Source organism: Haliotis rubra, unplaced genomic scaffold, assembly GCF_003918875.1.
Source record: "Haliotis rubra isolate DU_JTF1 unplaced genomic scaffold, ASM391887v1 Scf84, whole genome shotgun sequence".
NCBI classification, from domain to species: domain Eukaryota; kingdom Metazoa; phylum Mollusca; class Gastropoda; order Lepetellida; family Haliotidae; genus Haliotis; species Haliotis rubra.
This window is the reverse complement of record NW_025767568.1, coordinates 1,158,998-1,176,104: the sequence shown is the minus strand read 5'-3', so window position 1 is coordinate 1,176,104 and position 17,107 is coordinate 1,158,998. Positions and strand designations below refer to the sequence as shown.

Genomic DNA, 17,107 nt, shown 5'->3' with positions numbered 1-17,107 from the left:
TGTCCAAACATCACCACAAATAAGACAAACACATCTAATATTGTAAGTATTTATTTTGGTCGGGTTGTCTTCCCATTATGACCGTTAACTTACAATATAACAAATACATAAAATAATATCTCTGTATACATTTCACAATATTGCATATCGGTGAGTTACAATATTTCTTTGCACGGATCAAATCGTAGTCCACAAGTTTAGTTTCAAGTCTTGCTGATATTGTGATATCTTCACATTATCTAAAGATATATAAGGCTTACGCTATTTTTTGGAATGAATGAATAAATATTGCATTTCACTGCATCCTCCTCACTTTGTGGACCATTTTATATATGTTGAAGACTTTTCATTCACCACTTGCCCTACTGCCAAGATAGCACAGCTGGAATCTTAAGTATAGATACACTGAACAGAGGTTGTTGATCATAAATATATTTGGGGATATTTTCCAGGGGTTCAAAAAATCCCGACGCCCGGGACAAGTCAGTTTTCATTTCTTACTTGTCCGTGGGCTACTAGATAATTTCCACTTATGGTTTCAAACTGCAAATAAACTTTGATTTAATTTCATATCTGCTCAAAACGTAGCTATTAAATTTCGCAATGATAATAAAGTAGGGTTATCTTTCTTTGCTATTTATCACTTTTCAATAAATAGTCCAGTAAACATTAACATCAAATACGATGTTGATTTCTTCTTTCATGATTACATCATCATAATTATGTCATAAAATCAGGGCAAGTGGATAATTAGTCAGGACAAGTTACTTTCTTAAAGTCACTTGCCCTGTGGCAAGTGGCTTTTTATAAAAAAATTGAACCCCTGTTTCATGAAATTGTGCTCTCACGTACCAAAACGTATCCCCCCAAAATGTTTATGATCCTTAACTTTTCTTGTTCAGTATACATTCAGTAACTCCATACATGAGCAGCATTGTATGACTGTCGTAATTAGTTGACAGGATGTGCTGCTGTTAGTAACGAAGGAGTATTTTTCTGATACTATTCACCTCAATTAGGGACCGTTCATAATTTATGGCTAGGGGGGGGTGGGGTGGGGGATAGTGATGATGATTTTTATGGAGAGGTATGTACAATGTGAATGAACCACCAAAAGATTTATGCACAAAGTGCCCCCCACCTCTGCATGTCATGTACAAAATCAATGACGTCCCTCGCCTTCCCATAATTTTTAATATACTTACGTATAAACTTGCTAGTACTTGTGTACAAAATTGATGACCCCCCACCCTATCTCCCCAGAACAAAATGGGTGACAACCCCTTAAAATCATCATTACCCCTAGCGATGGATTATGAACGGTCCCTTACTCCATTTGTGCCTTTTACTTATTGTGACTACTCAGAGTTTGAATGGATTTCAAAAAACTTTACAGGACACCTACAATATTTCCACTTTTCATTGAAGGATGATGAATTTAGATCACTGGTGAAATCAGTGGAAGACCAGAACACCTGTGATAATGACAGAAATTGTGTTCTTTGGTATTTGGCAATGGTGAAGGAATCCTGTCATAACAATTCTATGTGATTTCTCATTCAAGCTACAACACAAGCATTCTTCCATCAAGAGTACAACAGTAGATGCATCATGAGGGAGACCTCATAGATCAACCATTCGATTTTTTCAAGGGGTGGGGTGAGGTCCCAGGGATTTTAAGTAAAATATATAATCAAGCCTCTTTCTTAATACGTGTTCATAGTGCTTATAGGATACAGTTTGTTATTTTTAAATCTATAATGACCACTTAAATACTGAGAAGAAAATGATGCTCTCAACCAAAGGTATCCTCCATCCCTGTGAAATTCAAATGGTTGCAAATCGGGAAACAAGCAAAGCTTGGAGTGACTGGGCAGCACAGTGAAGAACTTTAGTTAAGTCTAGTGAAGCAGTAGAGTTGGAGATAGAAAACATCACAAATGAGAAGATTATCATGATTATCTTCTGGGTAGGATATAAAACTACTAATCACTATACTCCGACAGAGATTGGCCTGAGTTATTCATAAGTTTGATGCTCATTATGGAAGAGGAATGTAAGAAGAGGTGTGTTTTAATGTCAGAAAGGCAACGTCATAGTTCTCCTTTCCAAGTACTTCGAGCTGGAATATCCTTTGAAGACAAGCACGAGACAAATATCAGGGGAATATTTCAGCTGAGCCACAGGTGCAGCAATTTTCATGATTTGAATGACATGTTTGTTCTGGAATAAATATTACTAAATCACATTACAAGACAAGAAATCCTAAGAATTGTATTTAGAGTCAATTTCAACATTATCTGATGTCTACTTGAAATTGATTACAACCTTTGTCATAATCCGACAGACTCTCAATTGATGTTTATGTCAGGTGAACTCTCTAAAGGTCAATAACCATAGGTCTTTTTAAGATCAAAATTTGCAAGCTAATCGTATACCGGATCTTTTCATTTAATGTTATGTACCTTATTGATGGAGAGGCATTAAACTGCGATAACATTTGTGTTGTAGAGAGATTTCAGATTGAGAGGTTGTTCCTTTGTTAGCATACCAATATACATTTAACTTCTCATGGGATGTATGTGCATTTATACCACTAGGGTGTGTTATGTCCATTGTTCCGGCAGGTTGATTTTCTGCGTATCAACCTTCTGTCTGCACGTGCAGAGGTTGATATGTGGATAACGACCTGGGCGGTGCAGGAAACGCACGAGCAACAAGCAATGTACGAGTCCATTCGGCGCCCACGTGGTATAAGTAGGTTAGCACCCCCCCTCTGCGGGTGATATGGATTCAACGCTCTCGTCTAACGGCTCGAGCGTTGAAATCCATATCACCCTTGAGGAGGGTGCTAACGTATACATAAATCTTGTGATTTGCAGGATCTGACTTCAGCAATCATTGTCTTGTGGACATTATCCCAACACATGTACACGTAACACTTTGAAAGGACTTTGTAGATAACTGCTTATGAAAGGTTCACCAGAAAAAACTATTTTGAAGACAAGAACAGGTGAAGTAGAAGCTAAGCATTTGACACAGTTTTACAAAAGCATGTAATATACCATTTGTGCACTGCAACTGGAACAGTGATTGGTGGGGTGGAACAGGAAGATATATTAGTGTGCATGTTATAACTGATATATTGACTGTTAAATTATGTTCAGATATATGGAATATTTTGGCAAACTGCCCAGTGGAACGTGAGTGGAAAGCACATGATTATGACAAACTGATTTATTGAACAGCAACCCTTTGAGATGACTACAAACATGAACACCAGGAATGTGACAACATGGAAGCCACAGCATCAAATCCATAACTGCTGAAACATTGTTATCATGGTGTTTCCTGATAATAGTTATTATTTTACCCTTATATCCTGATGACGAGAAAGCTCTTACAAACCTGTACCAGCGACATGCATCAGCTCACAACTTAAATACAGAGGTAATGACTCATCAAGTCCCAATTATAAACATCTAACATTACCCCAAATGTTTGTGTGTGGTTTAACACTGCACTCAGCTATTTCCAGGCTAGATAAGGCCAATCTGTAACAAATACAGCATGGAATATCCCAGTGATTGATATTGTGGGTACAATCCACCGTGTCAGGGTACCATGATACACAGCAAACAAGTCACCAAACCATTTGGTCTTACAACCTGCAGAACTTTGAAGACCTATTTTCACCCAATATCTGAGTGAGTTTAGTTTTACACCGCAGTCAGCAATATTCAAGCTATATGGCGGCGGTCTGTAAATAATCAAGTCTGGACCTGACAATCAAGTGATCAGCAGCATGAGCCAATATCTGAAACCTGGCAAAAATGTTGAGATACCGGTGATATATCATATTGATTACCGTATATGACCGTCTATAAGCCGAATTTTGAGGACCAAAAAAAGCAGTCTGTAGAAGGGGGTCGTCTTATCCATGGGTTACGCTTTCGTCAAACCTTTTTCCAGGGGTACATTGGTGGGTAAATTTCTGAGGTTTCAAATACTAGTAGCCTTGTAGTCATGAATAATAGAAACAATTAGCTGGAAGTAGGCAATTAGTATCACATACTTCAGGAAGTTGTGCACTCCTAACAAATCCATAACTTAAGACGTGTTAAGTTTTCAAGTTTCTTGCAACTGTTATGCATCTGTGAGGAATGAAGGCTGCAAAACGTTCAATAAATCGATGATATTTTCTCCTGTGAAATCATTCCCGTACACAAACTGAAAGATAATTATTAATGTAAAAAGACAGTCCATCTGCTCTCATAGCAAGGCATATTTCTTGTGACTTGATTCTTGCATATCGTATAAATATATCACAGACAATCATGAACACTGATTTGGTATCAGGATTTCACACCAGAAGGCTCTGTACTGTCGTTACCGCTGTCGTCGGAGAAGTAGTTGTCTTGAGAGATGGACTGTGCAGCAAGACGCTGTTTCCTGGGGAGGGAAAAGCAAGTACAAAACATTATTGACTAATAATCTTCAGACCTGTAGCAAAGTTTAGACAACTATAACTATTTTGTTAAGTTGTATGGTAAGAGAGCGCGATTCTGGGCCCCACCGTTGACTTGAGAGGTTCTCTCTGTATATCAAGAGAACAGCTCAGATAAACTCATAGTATTGAGAGTTGTACAAGAATCCAACAAGTTCTTCCATTGTAGTTGTGAATCAGTGTTGTGTGTAGACCAGGAAAACTAGGCAATATCAGAGGACCTTTGTGAGATTCTTGCCGACAATAAAAAAGACTTGAACGCCATACTGGACTTATCTTTGAATATTCATCTTAGCTACATCATCAATATAGTCTTGCAATTTCCAGGAATCGAATACAAGTCGATCATGTTTTTCAACCAATCAGATTAAAGAACACAGTGACTTTTGGTTTACAATCGTTGTTAGATCCCTTAAACTTAAAGCCAAGTGTTGGTCAGGGAAAATAACTGAACTCAGAGACCTCTCTTACAAGTCAAGTGACAGCTCTTACCTCAACTGCCGAAGCAATGTCTACTTTGGCTTTAGCTTTGGTGCACCAGACAAAATGTCCAGACCTGCTAAATGGCTTAGTTACCACCTAGTCATTTTTCAATATGGCCACCATGGCAGCCATGTTTGATATCAGATCACAATTCTGTGATCAGTGTTTAGAGTGAATGAGTGAGTGAGTGAGTATGGTTTTACGCCGCTTTTAGCAATATTCCAGCAATATCACGGCGGGGGACACCGGAAATGGGCTTCACACATTGTATCCATGTGGGGAATCGAACCCGGCTCTTCGGCGTGACGAGCGAACGCTTTAACCACTAGGCTACCCCTCCGCCCCGATCAGTGTTTAGAGGTACCATCGCTGGGATTATTTGTACACTTTCAGATCCCTTGTAAGTTTCAGAGGATCAAACATGCAAAAGTTAACGGCGACAGGTTAGCTCTCTTGACGTTAAGTCAGGTGTGTGGAAGAAGTGTGGTGGTGTTCTTCATCTTACCTCAGTTCTATCCTGGAACACTTTGGACATTTGCCTGGGATGAAGCAGGTCTTGTGATAGCAGGCATGACAATCTGGAAACAAGGGCTTCTCATCAGAACATAGAATGTTGGCTTTACAACAGTCACAGTAGCCCACATGACTGTGGGCGGAGCAGTCTACTGACTGATGGCAAGGTGGAGTCACATCCCCCTTTCTGTCAGTTCTTACAACATGCATGAGGAATGTAGGAGTGATTATTTATAGTTTCATATTTATAGTTTCATATCACTGGGCTGTGCTTATAACTACTGTTATATCTGGGATTACACTTCTCACCACCATACAGCTTCAAGTACTCTCTTGGGCTGAGTCCCATCCAGGATTCACTAAGGATTGACACCAAGAAGGGGTTCCATAACACAATCATATCACTAAGATGTTTCCCCGTGATCTACTGGTGATTGAGTTAAAACATAACATAAAGGAAATATTTTCTGATGCAGTGAGCGGAGCAAATATTATCTGAACTATTATTTTACCAAGAGAAATATATTCTAGCAATGTGTCATTTAATTGTAAAATATACTCATGGAAACAAATAAGGGAACACATGAGGTGAGGTGAGGTGAAATTGGGTTTAACGTCGTGCTTGAGAATATTTCGCTCATATGACGACGTGCATGCGTGTGTATGTGTATGTGCGGCTGCTTGTACGAGCCCAGACTTAAGCTGGTTTTATAGTGAAGCATGAATACCCCACTCAGACACATTATACTGACTCCGAGCCGACCAGTCCTTGTTGTACCAATTAATGCCGAACGCCAGGCAGGGACCAACAATTACCATATTTTAACGTCTTTTGGTATGACGCGGTCGGGGATCGAACCCACGACCTTCCGCTCTCCGGGCGGACGCTCTAACCACTACACCACGGAGGCAGTCCGGGAACACATGAAAGTACAAGTGTTCCTTTATTCTTTTCCAGGTTTCTTCACAAGGTATGTATTGCTCTGTGAGTGAAATTCTGGAAATAAATAAAGGAACACTTGTACTTTCATGTGTTCCCTTATTCGTTTCTGTGTGTATATATATATATATCACCATAACTAACATTATGAGGTAGCACTTTGCTACATATTATGTATGGAACAATTGGACCTGTCACTGCTGTGATTTCGTGTCTCCATGTTTCCATTGAAGCTACTTCTGCTCATGTGTCAACTACACTTCGTTTTGAGGTGTAAGTGGGTGCAATATGATTATGATTGCTTTGAATAAATGTTATGGAGGGACACAGATATCCCAGTACCGGTAATTGATATCAACAATATTGAATGACATTTTGAGGAAAATCAATCAAGTAGATTACGAATGTTAGTCCAGATATGCAAAGAACATGTTCTATTACAAGATAGTGTAACAACTGGATGTAATTGCGTAATTCAATATAAATTTCTTGACACTATTTCCAAAGACTGATCACAAGAAGAAGATGAAGGAAGGTTGCTGGTTCAGCTTATGTACGGAACATACCATAACGATCAAGGGTCAAGTTAGGACCTCGGCTTATCTACGGTCATATAAGGCAATGTGATGTGTGATGTAAGCCTATACCTGGACACTGGAACACCTTGTCCAGCTGGAAGGGGAAGATGATGTCATGGCTGCTGCACAACTCACAGATGAAGCCCAGCCCCTGACAGAACTGAAACAGCAACAGTACACAGTCAGTAGCAGCATCACCATATTGTACAATACCTCCATATCACACCCTACTGTGGGTCGTTCTAACAACTACTAACTGCATCCTTTGATTTTGACCAGATTGGTATAGTTTTTTTTGTTATTTTGGTTGGGGTTTTTTGTGGGGGGGAGGTTTACATTTAATGCCACACTCAGCAATATTCCAACTATATGATGACAGTCTGTGAACAATCCATTCTGAACCAGAGTGAGTGAGTGAGTTTAGTTTTACGCCGCACTCAGCAATATTCCAGCTATATGGCGGCGATCTGTAAATAATCGAGTCTGGAGCAGACAATCCAGTGATCAACAGCATGAGCATTGATCTGCGCAATAGGGAACTGATGACATGTGTCAACCCAGTCAGCGAGCCTGACCACCCGATCCCATTAGTCGCCTCTTATGACAAGCATAGGTTACTGAAGATGAATATTCTAACCCGGACCTTCGTGGGTATATTCTGAACCAGACAATCCAGTGATTGATATTGTGACAAATAATCCATGTACAAGCTAAAGAACACACTATTAACCAAGTAATCAAGTCTGGCCACCCAGTCTATTTGGTCTCCTCTTAAGACCACCATAGACTGCCTGAGATAGATCCCAAAACACAGACTAGCTACAGTGTACACTAATGGTGGTTTTGTCTTATGGGGAGTATTGGGGTCATGGACATCTGTGGTACATGGCTGTTTCTTTGAGCCTAAAGTACCAGATCCATTGCAGGGATCTCCATCCCCTATCAACCCCAGTGAGGTAGTCATGACAAGCACAGGAAGCAGGGCCAACATACCGGGCAGGTTTGGATGTGGGACATGGCATTGTGGACACAGTTCTTCAGTTGGTTCACCATTTCCCCACTCTTTACCTGCAACAACAAACATATGAAAAACCATCAAACAAGACTACACCAAGGTCTTCATAATAAATGTCAAAACTTCTACACAAGGGCTCAACAACCAGGAAATTCAATGATGTTCAAACTGACAATCTAAACAAGTGAACATACAGGAAAGGATGACATTGCTAATGGATCTCTTATCAAATCACTCAGCTTTTCTCAGCAGAAATATGACAATTTTATGCATGGCACACAAACTTGGCACATGGGTGGCATCAGCCTTCACCAACAACCAAACTAAACCTGAACAGTTTCAAATGAATTTCGTTTAATGTCAGATATTCATTAACAGCATCAAAACAATCCTCCGCCGCAAATTATCAAATCAAACTTAAGCAGTAATGAAAGATAAATGTCTACAAAAACATGACCAGTCAACCTCTCTTGATATCTGGCTCTTTAGTTGTTCAAACACACAAATATTTTGAAGACTGACTTTTTTTTTTACCTTGACATGAATGTCATAGTGTATGAAATATGCAAAAATGGTACTAAAGAAATTGCTTATTGAAAAATATTCAAGGGAAGTCTTGAAAGTCTATGAAGAAAAAAAAATCCAGTGAATTCAGGTTAACAAGCTGAAATCTTCAAAGTGTCGCAGTGACCTTGAAAATTATGTGAAGGTCACCAAAATCGACTGGGCCTTGCACTTTCCCTAGATGAAGCTTGGTGTGAAATATGAAGAAAGTCCAGTGAATGGTTCTTGAGATATCTTGCTGACAAGGGTAAAACGTTAAAGTCCCCTTGTGGGACCTTTCTCATACTGTGATGAACCTAGGTACCAAATATGAAAAGAATCTAGTCAACGGTTCTTAAGATATTCCAATTCGTACGGACAGACGTACGTACGTACGTACGTATGTACTGAGCCTAATACTATATCCCCGCTTCGCGCTAAACGCGCGGCAGGGGATAATTAACCTTGAAAGTCAAATGGTGGTTTCAGTAAGTTACAGAGAACTAAGTCCTAGACGCCAGTACAGGAGGAGAAGATCACAAGGATCCACATACCCTGGTTCATTTTGAACACTTTTTATTGACTATTATTTTATTAAAGCAAAGTCTGTGGATTATCCGCAGTATGTACGACACTTGGCAAGAGAATCTGCAGGAACACGGACAGCCAGACTATGATTCAACTCACTCGTGTTAGGTCTTCCATGGAGAACACTGTTGTTTCATCCAACCAGTGACGAGGTAATTTTTCTATATCATCTAGCAGTCTGTGGACATAAAGAGAATATCTCCTTAGTGTCTTTTGACATAAAACATATCAATAAGATTCAATAAATTGCATTATTAGTTTACATGTCTCAGTAAAATCATTTCTTAATTTTACAGTTTGAAAGATGTATTGGTCAACATTCATCAGCTGGTGTCCACTGTATGGCTCTGATATTGCCCACAACTTCAACATATTTTTGCCATAAACAGGGACTGACAGCCCTGAATTTATCCAGAGCATGCCATATTTAACCAGTCAGTGAGTGACTGAGTGAGATGGGTTTTACGTTGCTTTTAGCAATATTCCAGCAACATCACGGCGGGGGACACCAGAAATGGGCTTCACACATTGTACCCATGTGTCAAATCGAACCCGGGCCTTCGGCATGATGAGCAAACGCCTTAACCTCAAGGCTAACCTCTAATACCCCATATTTTACCCATCAATATTTGGTATTTATATACCAGCATAAGGAAATGCTATGCTACTCTAATCACAAGCAGCCACCAACAGCTTGTCCGATCACCTGACCCTCACCTGCTTCCCTGCTTGCAGACCTTAAGGAAAGACTTCAGATGGAAGAGCTGTTTCCGACAGTCACGAATTGTCTCCAAGTTGCGAACTCGCCGGAATAACAACGCATTGATGTCGAGGACATTAAACAAAGGATCCTTAAAGATTTTCGCCAGTAAATCGTGGGCAAAGTTCGACACATAGTATTTAGTAAAGTCCCACTTGCGGAGCACTCTCCCTGGCACGTAGTCCACTGAGTTGGAGTGGCAGCACTGACAGAAATACTTGCCCAGGTATTCACAGTACCGGAACCGTTTCACATACGCTGCAATGAATAAACGAATAACACATCACATATCTACTTTCACACATGTCAGATTTTCACAATACTGAAACTGAACTGATGTCAGCAGCATTGTTAGAGTACTTGTTGTTTTGTTTGTTAAAGAAAAATGATGTTTGTTGTTTTGTTGTTTGATGCCACAACACTCAATCGTCATGACTACAGACAGTAAATTATAGAGTCTGAACCGCACAACCACATCATTGAAATTGTGAGATGCTCTGTGCCAGTCAAGTGGTCTCTGAGCCTAACCACCTGATCCCTCTAGTGAGTAAGTGAGTGAGTATGGTTTTACGTGGCTTTTAGCAATATTCCAGCAATATCACGGCGAGGGACACCAGAAATACCGATATATATAATTAGGTGATCTGTGACAAAGTCAGTATTGCTATTAAATTCATAGGACGCCTAAAATGGCCTTGTTATAATATCACGTGACACAAAATTTAATGACCATGCACAATCATTTCATAATATGAGACAAGACGAAAATTGTTGAAAATGTTCAAGATTACTCCATTTACATAGCAACGCTCATCCATACGTGTAGCGAATATGGTGCCCGTATCAGTCTGAACTGGTATCATTGTGCAAGGTCACTGATATATGCCGCAGTTTAACGTGGACTTATACACAGTATACCTATACACAACTCTAAGCCAAACAGTCCCTGTTTCATCCCCTTATAGCAGAATAACACACATCCTTTTACATTTTTGCTGTTTGAGTGAGTGAGTGAGTGAGTGAGTTTTACGCTGCTTTTAACAATATTCCAGCTATATCACGGTGGGGGACACCAGAAATGGGTTCACACATTGTACCCACGTGGGGAATCGTACCCAGGTCTTCGGTGTGACGAGCGAACGCTTTAACCACTAGGCTACCCCACAGCCCCTTTTGCTGCTTGAACCAGCATGAGGATGTAATATATAAATATGAGAATAAATTCATAAAATGGCAAAATCATAAATCAGCGAAGTTGCCTAGTCAGATAACATTTAATTCATGAGACCCACTGCAATTCCAGGCTAGAAGTCCCTGACACCTTTCCATGTCAGGTGATAAAAGAAACAGCTAGTCAGTTTGTCGACTTGGTTCACTGCACCTAATCATGTTTCAATCACATGGATCTGTGATCATCACAACAATCACAGGGTTGTTTGATCCAGACTCCAATATTCACTGACCATTGGGACAAAGCGTAGCGGCCATAAAATTTTCGAGTCCCTTGCTGGGATTCGACCAAGGACCTTATGATCCGAAGTCTGACGCCTTGTCCCAATGACCAAAGAGGTTAACCCCGTCAGCAAGCTGACAAGGTACAGATGTCATCTGTGGGATGACTCCAAGCCCTGCTACAATAGTTGGAATATTGCTGTGAACAGCTTTAAACAACAAACAATTCAAGTCCACCTTACAAGGAGCGGAATGGCTGACAGCAGTTATCACATGCAAAAAGTCCTGTGTGTTTAATGGAAATTGTGTTCTTGCAAGCATACAAACCTGGCTCAACCTTCATCCCACACCCAGCACACCGGTAGTTTTGTTTGGCTAAGATAACACTACGTCTGAAACAAGCAAAGCATTTCTCCATATATGCAATATCTTCAGAAATATATTTTTCCACAGGCAAAGGCAACACACGAAAATTCAAAAGCTTCCTTGACAACCTGAAGCCGATATCTATCATATGATAGAATTACACATTCTAAATCTGGTAAAACCTCCAACTTGACTACAATATAGAGCATGGACCTACTTGGGTGGGGGATGTATGTTGAAGATGATTTGTGGCCGTGGAGGCGCCCATTCCAGGTTTCCTCGTATTCGTGTCTGAAAAAACACATTAAAACAACAATATTCATTATCATTGGTTACTTGGATATTCATATGAATCTACAGAAGGGTCTTGTAAAATTTATCACACACAGACATCTGTTTTATAACTGTTTTTAGCGTAAAATGAAAAAAAATCCTGAAACATTCCTGAGCATCAATCAATGCTACTGGGATACAATGACCTGGATCAACCAAGTCAACACGGCTTTATCCTTGCAGTAGTAGTGTTGGGAATTGGTTAAAATCTTATCATTGATGATTGGTTCATTACAACCGATCAATCATCGAAAATAGTTGGTTAGCGTTGTTTATCAAATTGTCCTGGTTATGTTTGTTAATGCACAAAAAATAAAGAAAAAACATGTAGTTCTTTCGGGGGTTTTATGGGCAAATTTCATGTCTTTAAAGGATGACTAGTATGTTAGGAACATAAATTTCCTGGAGTCTCCAAGATAAATTTGGATAAATCACGACTTGGTACGAGCTTGTAGTGCTTATGAATCGTAACAAACAAAACCAACTTTGTGATAAATATTGTTAATGCAAACAAGTGTTCCAAAATTGTTTGTGTTCAATTATGACAAAATGTGATCGATTGCTTGGTCGTTTAGTCATTGAGACCAATCTTCGATTATTTCAATCAATTGGACCACCACTTCCTTGCAGTCACTTCTCATGACAAACATGGGTTGGTTGAGACCAGTACTAACCTAAATCTTCACGGGGTTCAGATGTTTTATGAGACTCACCTTTCTGTTCTTCAGAAGGTCAGCGTTCTCTCCGTCGTCAGGCGACACTGGGTAGGAATTGGGCAGCGGCAGCAACTGCAGCATCATTCAGATGAAGGATGCAACTATTGCTTACTACATGCTAAATTTTGGCTAAGCTTGCACATAAATGCTTGTAAATGAAAACCCTGAAGGGTTGCCCGACTGGTAATAGATGTATTGAAGTCCTCATGGTCCTAGTTTGGTGAACTGGGACCCTATCCAGAAATCGTTCGTACAACTACGTCATTCATTAGCCAATGACATACTATAGAGTTACGATGGGTCATAACGTTATGAACATTTTGTGGATCAGGATCCTGACTTTATTTGCTGGCAAGCAACAGCCAGAGTTCAATATTGTGTCATTTATCTGAGTGTTAATAATTTCCCACGATAGCCAGCAGGTTATTCTCTGGTTCTGGCCTGTGTCATTGTATCAGCAGGTTAACACACTTACTGCCTGAGGGGCATCCTGTTCCGAGACCAGCCACTCCAGGTCCGAAGCCTTGGGAAGCTGCTTCTCTGAGAACTTCTTCAGTAAAGAGATGGCCACAGACTCGGCCGACATGTTGGCTCCAACACTGTCCTGAGATGTACTGCAAACACATGGTCAAATTACAGCCTTGAAACATGAGCAAAAGTAGCGTTGCTTTCTATAGTATTTCAGTCATATCAGAGTTAAGTGGAACACACAAGCAAGGATATCGTAACAATGATGTTTTCAGTGGGATTCTTCAACAAGTATATTGCTGAGTGATAACAATTTAGTCTCAGATATGTACTAATTTCATGAAACCCATCTAACTGGAAACATAATCAGGGCACAAATTCATTTCTCAGTTTCCTGTGTGTCCAAGGGACATAACTCTGCATATGTTAACGAACGTAATAGATTCTTTCCTTGCTTAAGACTTCACTCAGTAATATTCCATGAACTAGTGGTCTCTAAAAAGGTCTCATCTGGACCAGAAAATCCAGTGAGTAAGATGAGTACAGCAAATTCTGAAACCGTTTATCTTAAATGGTTCCTTCCTGAAAACTGATACCTACTTCTGTTTTTCTAGTGGGTGACTGCTCTTATGAAGGTCAGCATCTGAAAGAGACACATATTTTCTATATTATATGGACCAGAAATATCAGCCAAGAAAGGGAGAATCGAACATGGATTTTTAAAAACAGTGAGTGTACGTCTAACATTGTCTTAACACACGTTTAACATTGTCTTCCTCCAAATATATCAAAAGGCAAATGACACTGCACATAAAGCAGAAATCTAAAACTAAGGTAGTCAGACTAACAATATTGACTAGTAGTAGATGTTGTGTGTTTGGATAGCCAGGTATTCCTGTTACATGGCCATTCCAGATATAGGAAGCCCAAGTTTGAGAGTGAATGAGTGAGTGAGTTTAGTTTTACACCGCTTTGAGAAATATTCCAGCAATATCACGGCAGGGGACACTAGAAATGGACTTCACACATTGTACCCATGTGGGGAATCGAACCCGGGTCTTAGGCGTGATGAGCGGATGCTTTAACCACAAGGCTACCCCATCCCCAATTTTGTACCCAACCCAATACAAGAAGAAATCTGGTAGCACAGAGGGGAAACCAAGGTTGGAACTAAAATCAGTATAAATATAAATATAATTTTCTATTTTCAAAAGGGGAGAAAGATTACAGTTCTGAAGATAGAAAATTACACAAGTCTCTCTGACAAATTAGAGACACAAAGAAAGCGGCCAAGAGCTTCTAGGTGCTTATTTCACACACTGCTGGCGCTGTGTCATAGATGTCTGTCTGCTAGGGGGATGCTGTGCTGGGATGGGGGGGTTAGTGGGGAAAACAGGGGGTTAATAAGCAGGGAGGATCAGTGGGATTCCTCACACTGACAAACCTTTAAAATTTACAAACACATCTCGCTAAGATCACTACTTTAATACACAGAACAGTTACAGTCTCATTACTTCATTCACCGACATTACACTTAGAAATATATTAAAAATCACAGAAATATTTTTTCGCTAGCATATTATTTGAAAAATCATTCATAGAGACGAAACAATAAAATCGCCTCAACAGCAACTACTTCATTACAAGAGAAGACACAGCTTCACAACAAAAGTACAACATGTTTACCAGAGTAGAGAGACGCCATTGAGAGAGATAGACCGCTGGACTTTAGCACTGACAAGTTGGTCTGGTGGTCAGCTGCCGATCCTGATACTATAAACAAATTATCTCCCTTTAACTCATTCCCTGAAATGTCAGTGCTAAGATATTTCAAACTGGATCGTAAAAAGACATGTGATCTACAGCAGGATGGCAGTGGCACCTGGTGAAGGCACATTCACAATATGTCCGTGTGGAATCCTCACAATATACCTTTATGAAAAATAATGTAATGTTCTGATCTCAGCAAATATTACAAGGTTTAGCTGTGACAGGGATTTGTGACAAATGATTAACTACATATAAACATTTCCCCAGTCAACAGACCCACTGAGCCAAACTGTCTGTTTGATGATGCAGTTTTTCTAAAAAGTATGTCTATTGAAGAGGTTCCGACCATTCTGTAGGAACAGGCACATTTATATTGGCTTCTGCAATATGACAATTTCAAAGATGCTGTTGACATTTTCAGTATATAAAATGATGAACATAAAATCATAGTGAGATGATGAATTACTCCATGATGATCACACATGTGATTTCACCGTGACGTGTTGCACTAGTGTGGGTAACATGTGTCAGGAGAATGATCACACATGTGATTTCACCGTGACGTGTTGCACTAGTGTGGGTAACATGTGTCAGGAGGTTACACACAGGTAAATGTCACCACAAGCATATACTGTCTGTGTGTGGTCAGGGGCAGTGAGAGATGGGACTGGGTATCTGTGCAGATTACTGACATGGTATGTATGAAACATTTTGATCAATAGAGATATAATGAGACAAAATACGATAACTGTATGATATAATCCAAAACGCCACTTAAAGAAGTTATAATCGATTAGAAACTATTATTTGTTTAACATAAAAGCTGTATCACTAATCACTACTTCCATGTTAAATCTCTAAACATTTCTGAGTATTTGTATAATATTTGTGAGTATTTGTAACACAATGGGAATATCAGATGCAACAAACCATTTGAACTCAATTAATCATAAAATAAGCATAGGTTCATTAGATCAATCGCTTGCTATACACAATTATTAGTTTCTAACATAGCTTTTATCAAGATTCCAGATATATTACAATGACTTGAGAATAACAGGTCTGGATCAGACAAATCAGTGATTGATTATGATCAATGACCCATGCCATGGGGGTGGTAGACCCACAATCAACAAAGTCACAGCGTCTGACCACACGATCAGATAGGTCATCTCCTACAACCAGCATGGTTGCTTGGGACTTAACTTAACCTGTATTCCCCATGGGATATAAATAAGACCGTGAAACATGACTGTTAAATGAAACATATTGTCTTTTGTTTGGCTGCCATATATAATCCTGCTCTTTCAAGGGCAATCCCTGTCTCAGTCCCACAAGGGAGAAACATGTGGAGGTGATGGAAGGGCTGAATCAACAGAGGGAGTGAAGACCATACTTACACGTCAACTCAATTTCCTCATCATCTACATCATCACTTGAATCGTAACTATCTGCAAGACATAAAACAACATGCTAAACAAGTACTGAGTCAGTGAGTATGATTTTACGCTGCTTTTAGTCATATTTTGCTAAGCAGCTGAGAAGTGTGTATGAGCATGGCTTTATGCCACATTCAGCAACAGTGTTCGTACAGATTATCAGGACATACAAAACATAATTTACATTGCTTCATGGAATTATGTCTGGAATAATCTGTTCCTTGAGTAATCTACATAATCGAGCGAAACACTAAGCTCATCAAATGTAACTTTTGTTCTTAATTCAGGTGCAGAGCAAATGTGCAAATACAACAACGATCTCTACATATACAAAAACATATATGGAATCATTTTCATACACATAGACATAAATAGTGCCATCAAATGTGACCTGTTGTCAACACTTTGTTATCAAATGTGACCTATTGTCAACACTGTCACCAACTGTGACCTATTGTCAACACTGTCACCAACTGTGACCTATTGTCAACACTGTTACCAACTGTGACCTATTGTCAACACTGTGTTACCAACTGTGACCTATTGTCAACACTGTCACCAACTGTGGCCTATTGTCAACACTGTACTCTCAACGGTGGCCTATTGTCAACACTGTCACCAAGTGTGTCCTATTGT

General features: G+C 39.7%; 1 protein-coding gene across 1 annotated transcript in view; it reads right to left on the bottom strand.

Annotated features, from left to right (window-relative positions):
* Positions 1-4,184: 4,184 nt before the first annotated feature.
* Positions 4,185-17,107, bottom strand: part of LOC124262482 (run domain Beclin-1-interacting and cysteine-rich domain-containing protein-like) — a 72,278-nt gene continuing 59,355 nt past the window's right edge. Inside the window, exons 12-24 of the mRNA XM_046696988.1 lie at positions 16,433-16,483; positions 14,949-15,035; positions 13,863-13,905; positions 13,270-13,408; positions 12,792-12,866; positions 11,963-12,036; positions 11,707-11,771; positions 9,885-10,185; positions 9,267-9,345; positions 8,015-8,089; positions 7,091-7,181; positions 5,496-5,568; positions 4,185-4,452 (exon numbers count right to left, since the gene is read on the bottom strand). Of these exons, the coding sequence (XP_046552944.1) occupies positions 4,356-4,452; positions 5,496-5,568; positions 7,091-7,181; positions 8,015-8,089; positions 9,267-9,345; positions 9,885-10,185; positions 11,707-11,771; positions 11,963-12,036; positions 12,792-12,866; positions 13,270-13,408; positions 13,863-13,905; positions 14,949-15,035; positions 16,433-16,483 (1,250 nt within the window). The 3' untranslated portion in view covers positions 4,185-4,355. The remainder of the gene's footprint in view (positions 4,453-5,495; positions 5,569-7,090; positions 7,182-8,014; positions 8,090-9,266; positions 9,346-9,884; positions 10,186-11,706; positions 11,772-11,962; positions 12,037-12,791; positions 12,867-13,269; positions 13,409-13,862; positions 13,906-14,948; positions 15,036-16,432; positions 16,484-17,107) is intronic.